We start from the raw sequence: 10,230 nt of genomic DNA, 5'->3' as shown, positions 1-10,230 counted from the left end.
TTTGTATTACACTATATTGCTCTTTATAGCTTACGCATGTCTGCAATGAAATATTATAAAACATTAGAAATAAAACGTAAATAATTTGATAGATTATTAGGAAATATGTGTAAATGTTGTTTACTGCAATCTTTATGAATGATTTATTGAAGAAAATATATTTTTCTAATGCATTTCTTTCTTTTTTTCAGATTAAAAATTCCGTACCGTAAAAATGCCACATGAGTAAATGGTAAATAATTGTGATTGTGAACAATGTATAGAATTGTTTGTATGTATAAAATCCTTTGATTAGAATCAAACGGTGTTAGATGACAATACTTCATAGAATACTTACGGTTCATAATCCAATAGAGCTGTATGAGAAAAATAATTCGAAAATTGAATACATGATTTCCGAATTTTACTCCGTCAAAAAGGTATTGTGCATGATTGTCGTATGTTATACATTTTTTGTTTTAGATACAAGGATTACATATTTTTTTTTTTTTTTTTGGACTATTATATTTTAACATCAGTTTATAGAAATTCACTGCACATGCTTTTAAACTAGTCGAGAGTGCAACAAGCACTCGTTGTTGTAATTCTCATGTAATTTTCATACAAAATATTCATAATGGGGTGCTTATGTAACAAACCTGGATAAAATATGTATAAAATTCGCACTTTATGATATTACTATATAATATTACTAGCAATTCTTTCGTAACTAGTATCTATTTTAATGTAATCCAACAAATAATGATATGCTTACACTATGGCATCTTTACAGTATGACACACATTTTTAGCTGTGTGGAATTGGCGTTAGTTTTATTGAATCCTATAATTACAGGCGATAATCATCTCGTGTGTAAAGTACTTCAATTCAACTACAGCTATAAATTCAATCACTGATTTGTTATTTGGACACCATATATATACCATGCTTCGATGTGGGCCTCGTTAACTAGAACAAAGATAGATTCCGCAAATTCAAACATGAATAGATATTTTTTTTACTTTATTGGAGATATTAGTTACTTTGTGGTTGGTCTTCTTGACGGTTCTGAGGCAGTAGGTGGTGGAGGTGGACCCCGTCGTGCCAATTCTTCTAAATATCCCATTAATAACCGCGTTCGTTCAGCAGCAGCTGCTTCTAATACAAGAAATCTCCGATCCTTCCTTAAAATTTCTTCAATTTCTGCTAAATGTGCACTATTTTCTTGTACTTTTTTATATGTTTTATCAGTAATAAGTTTTGTTTCCTAAAAATTGATATTTGATCAACCTCTTTAAATACGCAGCTGGTAAAAAATACTGTATAATAATAACAATAGAATTAAAATGTATTTTTAACTTACTTGTAGAAGTTCTCTAAAATCGGCTTTGGCCGCAACAAGTTTATCTTTAATATATTCCTTAAATTCTTTCTCACATTTCTATAAAGAAAAATAATAAATATGATACAACGGCATTAAAAAAAAGTGATTCATAATTCATCTTATATAATTTTAAACAAGTTACATACCCGATCACTGGATGAAAATTTAAGATACCTAGGATCGTCTTTTAATAATTTTTTTATATCTCTCCACGATGCTGTAAGTTCAGTAGAAGCTCCTACTTCATCGAGAAGTTCTCGGAATTTATCACGCTTTTTACGACTGAGTTGTTCTATATGTTCATTGAATAATCTTTCTTTTTCCTCACGGTCTAAACTTTCCGCCAATTCCCATCTATGATCTTTCCTCAATTGCCTTTTCGCTTCTCGCCATGCTAAATCACCATTTCTCACCTGTAAATATATGTTCTGTTAAGCGCATTGAATTTATTTAAGATTTGTATCGTTCGTAATAAATTGCGTAAGAGAAATGCATACTAAATCTGCAAGAAGAGCACTGAAATGTTGTACTGCTTCTGTATGACGATGATGCTGCCTTTCCTTATCCCTATCGCGAAGATGTGTAGCCAGAGTTCTCTGAACTTATCTTTCCCTTTCACGAAGACTCGCTTCCGCTCTTCTTTCGCGTTCTCGCTTTTGTTTCTCTCTATCTTCTTCTGAATCAGATTGGTCCTCTGCGTTCTCCTTCTACGTTAAAAAGGATCGTGTAAATTATCATAAAATTAAATTTAGTTAAGTTAAGAAGTTGCAACACTTACATCATTTTCCTTCTTTGATGGTTTTTCATCATTATCCTCGATTTCACCGCTTTCTTTTTCTGCCACTGTTTCCTTTTTTTCCTTGCCATTTTCCTCTGTAGGTGCCTCGCTTCTACGTTTCTTGTCCTTTGAACTGTCCTTGTCAACTCGATCCTTTGAAGACTTTTCCTTGTACTTATCAACATCCTTTCGGTCCCTATCTTTCTTCTCCGATTTGTGATGATCTTTATCTCTGTGTCGATGGTCTTTGTCTTTTTCTTTTTCCTTTTTCCTCTCCTCCTTTAGCATACGAATGTAATCCCTAAACCAATCTTCCCTCGTGCTTGCTGACTCTACGACTCTGTACCTCCAATCTGATTCCAATTTTTTCTTACAATCGCTCCAATGCGAATGCCTGTCGATGTCTTTGTGCTCACGTAGCATCGCTATGAATTCCTTTTTCACCTGAAACGCATTTACCATAACAGTTTTTATCATTGAAAAATAATCAGCTCTTGCTTACGCTCTATTTATACAATTCTGTCTTAAAATTGAATCTCTTATATATTTATTTAATTTTTTGCTTGTTTCAGTTTTATCATGCACGCTTAATAATTTCCAACGAATGATTACATGTTCAGCCACATTACAATCACTTTGACATTATTATATATACGTGTATATAAAAATTTATGACTTGTAATGTGGATCAAACTATGTCAACTTGCAAACCTTTTTATTGGTTTTCAAACTACATTTCGTTAGAGGTAGAAGAAATAGTCATTCATGTCATTCGTTCGTGTCAGGAGGTATCACAACGTTAAGGGCTCTACTTGTTGGAATTTTTAATGAAATAAGCTGGTCAGTTTTGCTGAAAAAAATTATAATCATTACAGCTGTAAAAATAATTATTTGCTAGCCGAGTCATCATTAAATACGTTGCATATTACAGTACGAAAAGTAATAAAATGTAACACAGAATTGTAAAACGTGAAGGTAAAAGTATGCTATCATTTAATGATGAGACGGAATATAAAATGGATAAATTATTATCTGCTGCCCTTGCTGAAAAGGAAAAAATCGTTAGTATATTGTCACGAGATTTTGAAAATATTAAAAGCTTTCAGCCGTTCAAATTACGAAACGAGGTTTTACTTTTTATTACTACTTGTTTTACAGTACCTTCCCAAAATATGTAAATACGTAAATATCTACTTTAATTGCTCTTAATATAGAATTTTACGATGACAATTATGACAATTATGAATGTGATGGAATACAATTTTCAATACATAAAAAAAACTGAACTTGAATGGATTCTTTGGAATTTCCTATTAAAATGATTTTAAAACTGTTAAAAAGTTTTACATTTTAACACTAAAAAATATTTTTTAATCATTGAATTAGTTTATTTTAATATATATTTTTTTCTTGGTTCCTTCATAGTTTTATACCTCCAAAATAAAACATGATAATAATATTTAATTTATTTTCAAATTCCCATTACGTAATTTGTGAACGACATAATTTAAATATAATAATAATAATAATAATAATAATAATAATAATAATAATAATTTGTTATTTTATTTACGTAAACTTATACACGTCTATTTCACATTGAAAGTTGACTAGAGTTCAGAGTTGCTGGCACATTTTGGTCTTGAATTTTTTATTACAGTTATTACTCGGATCCTGATCCTATACAATTTTATGGTAGTAAGAAACTTGTGCCACAATTGTCTAATTTTTATCTAAACATAATAGTTGCAAAGCCCACTTCTATTATTTTTAAGACAAAAGCAGTCAAGGTTCTCTGAAGAATACAAACCAAATTTCATAAAGCACACTCATACTATCATTTCAATATACTCATCTTGTTGCTTCAAATATATTAATTTTTTAAACAAAAATACTTGCATTGCATTTCATGGCAAATAAAATATTTGTAAAAAAAAAAAAAAATACTGATACAAGACGAAATATCTTGATACCAATTGAAATGTACATTATCAGTTTTTGATATAAGCACATTCTCATTTATATTTAAAGTTTATTATATCATGTATTGACATAAGAACAATTGCAAAAAAATTGAAATTTCGATAGAACTTTCCACTCTCCAATAATCAAAATTGTTATATAAACAAAATTACGAAATCGTTAAAATTTCACTTGATCAAAAATAAAATATAAAGGAAGAATTAATTTGTTCTTATGTTGATACAATGATTAAAAAATAAATTGGTAGCTTCTCTTTCTCAAAGCAAATAACGGTTCTTTATCTCCAGAAAACAGAACAAGATCTGCAAATACTTTCTTTTTTAATTGATGCTACCATTGGGGTTGGTACCCCATTTTTGCTGATAATAAATTTTTATTTTTTTGAAATTGTTGGTTTTGATTTTTGGGGAAAAGTTAATCTTTTGAAGTAACGAGGATTACGAGTAATATACAAATACCGAGTTCGTTCATTCTCATGACTCTGCTTTGGAGTAAAGAATGCGGCGCGCGAGGGTGTGCCAACTGTGCCACGCAGTGTAGGTGGGGATGGTAGATGACATCATCCATGCCACCAACCAGCTTCAGAACCAAGCCACTCCACATACGGAACCTGTCCTGCCTGCCTCCTGACTGAAGTGGAGAGTTCAGAACACATAAGTATATAAGGAACCGTCACATACTAAGATTTTATTCTCTACATCTCCCATCTTACAGCTACAAAACTTTTGTCTATCGAGAAAATCTACTGGAGTAGAGAATTATTAGAGAAACTTCTCCTGGTATGTGTTCTTCAGCCATTAATTTAGGAATTCATATTAGATAAATCTTACAAGTGGAACAAAATAGTAACATACCTATAGAACCTGAAAGAATGATTAATTATTGCTGAAAATATAAATTTATTAAGCATTATATTCTGTCTAAGTTAAGATTAGAACACTTCTCTTTTACTTATTACTCATTTACGTATCATCGCATATTATATCTTTTTTGAACAATAAAACAATACAAATTTTGCTTTGGTGCTGAATAAAGACTTATTCAGGTTTTATATAACTTATCGCGAATATATTATATACTATATTTTCACTTGATATTACAATTTCCCAGAAAAAAATGAAGGGATGCATGTATGAAAATGAGGCTTGGTATGGAAGAGGAAAGGTATAATGGATATGTTTGAAACGAACTTTTTTTTCGTGATACTTTGATTTGGAGAATTAAGGTACATAATAAGATACAAAGCATTGTTCACACGTATCTCAGAAGTGATTGTAATATTTACATTGTTACGTTATGTAGTTTCAAAAGAATTAGAAAAAAAGAAAAAAAAAAAAAAAATAGAAAAAAGAAAGGAAAAAGAAAAAGTGATAATAAGTACCTTAATTCTCATATACTTAAAAAAATTTTGATATATCTTTTTATCGCGTGAATGAAATAACATTTGTAGGATTTTTTCTTACTTATGGTATCAATTAAGGTAATGAATATTTGAAATATTTATAAAATTTCAATAAAAATTCTGATACTGTAGCACGAATCCTGAAAAGTAATATTTTCATTGCAACAAGATCAATAACATTAATAAATTAAAAATACCTGTTCTCGTTTTGCAGTTTTTTCCTCTTTTTCCTTCTTTCGCACTTCCAGCAGATATTCGTTGAATAGGCTCTCCCGTTCACGCATCTTTTCTACATTCTTAAACCGTTCATCACGCCCATGTTTTTGAGCGAAATCACTAAATGAAGATCTAAATAAAAAAAAAAAAAAAATTTAATGTAAAAAATGAATTACTATTTTTCTTTGATTTATATCTAAGAGTTAAAAATATTTCTTAAAAATATTACATACTTTCCATGAAGACCAGCTTCTTCTAACAGTTTTTGGAATTGCTCTTTCCGTTCCTTCATTTTGTTCCTCTTTTCTCGCCTTTCTTCTTCTGCTCTCTCCTTTACGTACTTTTCGAAAACTTGTTTTCTCTCCTTTGATGTTAAAAGTAAGTAGCGAGGGTCGAACACAATTTTATGGAGTTCCTTTTCCCAAGTACTAAACGCGGACACCTGTAAATAAAAATTATTTAAATTGAATAAATTTTATTTTATATTAATGTGTTATTTATGTGAGGTTGTAATTATTTACATCTTTTTCTGCAAGCATATCCCTAAATGATTTAATTCTTGTTTCCAAAGGAACAATTGCTCTTTCTCTAGCAGCTCGTACTTCGGCCTCTATTGCAGCCTCCTTCCCGATGTCAATAGTCTTTTTGTTTTCCTTCTCCTCCTCTTCTTTTGGTGCTGGAGCTAAAACGAAAAATATACAAATATATAACATTTTTTAACATAATATACAATTATGAATATAATACAATTTACTTTTTGTATCTTCTTGCTTCATTTTTTTTGCTGGTGTTGGCTGATCATCATCACTGCTTTCGCTTGTATCCGACTGACGCGTCGTTTTAGTAGTTACTACCGCATCTGGTGGAGTAGACACCATTTTATCGACATCTTGACGACCAATGAGATCATCTGGTCTTTCCCAGACAGAAATACGCGATGAGGGATTATAAAAAAATACGCGTCCATCACCCGTCCAGACAACGCACCTAGTATACAAAGTTTAAATTTAAATTTTATCTAAGCATCATAAAAGGTATTAAATTAATTTTTTAAAGTATACCAAGGAGTTCCAGGTACTGGTGTACTAGAGATTGGTCTAGACTTATCTTGAGGTTTGGCAGCCTCTTTAGGTAATGCTTCCTCTTTTTTCGGTTTATTAGTATCTGTTTCTTTTACACTATCTTTGGTTTCATGATTGCTCTCTTGAGGTTTTTCTTGTTTTGTGGGTTCAGCGGCTACGTTATTGTTAGTAACGGTGGAACTAGTCACTGCAGGATTTGTTGTATTGGCAGCTGCTTCTTCTGCTTTTTGCCGTAACGCTAATTTTGCATCTAGTTATAAATTTTACCGATAAATACTTGCGCACTATATACCTCACTTGTTAATTTAAATCTTAAAACCATACTTTCCAGATCCTTCAAAGCTTGTGGTTTTTCCCAAACAGATTCTCCTGCTTTGCTATTATAATAATATAATCTTCCATCTGGAGCACGATGCTCTGTCCATACCATAGCAGATGCTACAAGATCTTGATCTAGTTGAGCTAATATTGCAGGATCTTCTGCTGGAGCTTGTGGTGTCATTACTCCATGTGGCATTTGTGGCATACCTAATGAATGATCTTTAATATAAAAATAATATGTAATTATTTCTTATGTATGATACGTAAACTTTATATTACCCCAATTTGCTTGTGGGGGACCATAGCCTCCAAAAGGTTGGAACCCTGGTGGTGGCATACCAAAAGGTGCTGCTCCAAATTGTGTTGCAATTGGACCACCAAACTGATTGGGCATTCTATGCTGCATAGGTATCATATTAGGTGGAGGTTGCATCATGTTTGTATTTACTGCTGGAGTATTCATAGATGGGGTATTAGTTACAGTAGTAGGTGCTGTACCTATACAGGAACATAATGTTAAAGCAAATTTAGTCCATATTAAATCTAATCAAAATCAACATATTGTACCATTTGCTTGTGTTGTGTCAGTTGGTTGTGTGTTCATATCTGGTGCTTCACCAAGTGTGGGGGGTGGACCTGTGCCAGGAGGAGCAGTACTAAGTTGATTAATAGCATCTGCATTATTTGTTGAAGATTGTTCACTACTTTGAGATACTCTATTTTCATTAATTTGATTGGGTGTTGTATTTGTGGAAGTAGGAGTCCCAGATGGAGCTGTTTGTTTAGATGCTCCATGTACCAATTGTTCTAGCTGTAAAAAAATCAATATCATCTAGTAAAAAAATATCACATGCTTCAATAATAGAAATTTGTGCTGAAATTTAACAGACCTGGTCTTGAACCATGACCTTAACATTTGGTCCTTCTGGTTTTGTCCATGTAGTTTCTCTGGTACGAATGTTATAATAATACGATTTGCCATCTGGTGTTTTTGTTTCTACCCATACCTCTCCATTGAGATCTAAGCCTGGAATGTTTGCTTGCTGTTGTGCTTGTTGTGGGGGCTGCTGCTGACCTGGAATCTGTAACAAAGTTCCAAATTTCACAACAAGATATTTATATGTCTCTCTATGTTTCTGTAAATCAAAATTTACGTTATTCATATTTGGTGGTCCCATTCCAGGAGGTGGTCCGTATGGTCCCGGACCTGTCCCAATTGGGCCATTCATCATGTGTGGTGGTGGCTAATTAAATATAAAGTTTAATTATACTTAATCACTTTACTGAAAGAACACCTAGAAGGTTAATAGAAAATTAAGTGATAATTACCATTCCTGGAGGTCCCATAAGGTTTGGCGGTCCCATCAGATTTGGTGGCCCCATAGGTCCCCAACTAGGATCGAATGGTGGAGGTCCTCGGAAACGTGGCCCTGCTGGACCCGGTGGACAATTTGGCCTAGGAGGTCCCTCAAATGGAAATCCGTTATTTGCTCCCCGAAACATTGGTCCTCTAGGTCCAAATCCTCTTCCTCTAAATCTTGGAGGTCCACCTCTCATGGGAAAATCAAACCCACCTCTGCCACGACCCCTTAAATTATTGTTATATGTCGTGACTATGTACTTTACGTACCATACGTCTGAATCATTTACCCAAGTGTAGACATCTTCAGCATCTTCTTTTGTTAGATTAATTGTATATTTAGTTTTATATAAAAAAAAGCTTGAACAAGAATACAATAATTTTACATAAATATTAATTATTTATGACATACAAGTCATTTACATTACATTTTGGAAAACATTATAAATATTTTTAAAGACATTATTACCTTTTTGCATGGTATGTTGAATATATAAGCAAAACAATTTACATTCACAAATGAAAAATTTGTTATCACAGAACGTTCATGAAACAAATCAATGAAACATTAATTAAATAAATATGGGCAAATCATTTCATCGTACAGGAGCGTAAGTAGAAACAATAGTCGCGTTTCCATAGTATTTATAAGGTGTAAGGAGTTCGTGACAATATGAAGTTTGATCGTTTTCGTCAAACATACATAAGGGGTCAGGCAGAGGTATCGCGAGGGGACAACCTAACCTTACTTTTTTGTTTCGTATTTTCGACAACAACTAATACAAGGGACGTACGAAATGTTAAGAGAAACTATAACGCACCTAAAGCCACCTCGACCCCGTGGTACGAAATGCCTATAATCTTCACCATCGAAACTGTAATCTTCAGTTTCTTCCATGCCCTCTTCATGGTGCTCCTGTTCATTATTAGAAGCAGTTTCCGTGGTCGCGGGGATTTGTTCGGTGCTCGTTTCCATTTTAGAATAATATAGAAATTAGAAGTTTCTTTTCTACACGCCCATTTATTTCTTTTCTCAGCTTGCACAAAAACGCCGCAAACAAATCACTATTTTATTCAATGTAAGCCGTAAACATATTATTACCAACATAACGAACGCACTTTCCTAGATTCCTTTCTCAGTGTGACAAACCTAACAGTTAGTGAATGTGCTATGCTGGTCGTGTTATCAGTCACTGTTTCTTTAATATTGGTTTGCCTATTTCCAGTGAATATAATTTAATATTTTATGATATTTGCATCTAAATTGTAATAATAAACATTAGCTAACGATTTAAAATCATGGTGACGCTATTATTGCTATTACAAGATAAATTATTGCTGTAGAAGCGATTAGCATCAAATCAACGTTCGAACCAAGTAAGATGGCCATACAAATCTTTTTCCCGCGATTATTGCGTCATAAGAATTGATAATAGTTATCAGATACAATTATGTTTAGTTCATTTATACAATTTTTCTTATACATGTATTTATTATCTAAAATCATTTGCGGTTTTCTTAGTTTGTCAAAATTTCTTTATATTATACCTTTTAAGAAATAATGGTAATTGCGTCATCCTTGTTTAAACGTGATACGCAAATAATGTCCGAAAACAATCGACTCCGAATAAAAAAATTAACTTTTAAATAATACATTTCTAATAGCATCCTGTTTTCCAATAATTATCTTTTACGGCAAAAATTTCTAATAAAATAGAACGAACC

General features: G+C 32.3%; 1 protein-coding gene across 3 annotated transcripts; it reads right to left on the bottom strand.

Moving 5' to 3' along the window:
* Positions 1 to 517: 517 nt before the first annotated feature.
* On the bottom strand, positions 518 to 9,585 carry LOC108549374 (transcription elongation regulator 1). 3 transcript variants are annotated; one of them, XM_017902723.1, is made up of 19 exons: positions 9,327 to 9,585; positions 8,475 to 8,721; positions 8,300 to 8,389; positions 8,036 to 8,227; positions 7,713 to 7,956; positions 7,425 to 7,643; positions 7,149 to 7,352; positions 6,804 to 7,074; positions 6,497 to 6,729; positions 6,264 to 6,424; positions 5,976 to 6,184; positions 5,724 to 5,874; positions 2,142 to 2,585; positions 1,861 to 2,070; positions 1,510 to 1,776; positions 1,343 to 1,420; positions 1,023 to 1,246; positions 755 to 948; positions 518 to 638 (listed from the first exon to the last, which is right to left on the bottom strand). In XM_017902723.1, exons 1-14 carry the CDS (start codon positions 9,479 to 9,481, stop codon positions 1,966 to 1,968), a joined length of 2,925 nt encoding a protein of 974 aa, XP_017758212.1. In that variant the 5' UTR covers positions 9,482 to 9,585; the 3' UTR covers positions 518 to 638; positions 755 to 948; positions 1,023 to 1,246; positions 1,343 to 1,420; positions 1,510 to 1,776; positions 1,861 to 1,965. The 3 variants fall into 3 exon arrangements, with proteins under 3 accessions (XP_017758212.1, XP_017758214.1, XP_017758213.1); XM_017902725.1 differs by lacking the exons at positions 518 to 638; positions 755 to 948; positions 1,023 to 1,246; ... (1 more) ...; positions 1,510 to 1,776; positions 1,861 to 2,070 and adding an exon at positions 4,583 to 4,754 and having other exon boundaries at positions 2,467 to 2,585; XM_017902724.1 differs by lacking the exons at positions 518 to 638; positions 755 to 948; positions 1,023 to 1,246; ... (2 more) ...; positions 1,861 to 2,070; positions 2,142 to 2,585 and adding an exon at positions 4,520 to 4,754.
* Between the last annotated feature and the right edge of the window lie 645 nt (positions 9,586 to 10,230).

The sequence above is a fragment of the Eufriesea mexicana genome, unplaced genomic scaffold (assembly GCF_001483705.2).
Source record: "Eufriesea mexicana isolate 0111107269 unplaced genomic scaffold, ASM148370v2 scaffold1902, whole genome shotgun sequence".
Taxonomy (NCBI): domain Eukaryota; kingdom Metazoa; phylum Arthropoda; class Insecta; order Hymenoptera; family Apidae; genus Eufriesea; species Eufriesea mexicana.
This window is presented reverse-complemented; position numbering and strand designations above follow the sequence as displayed.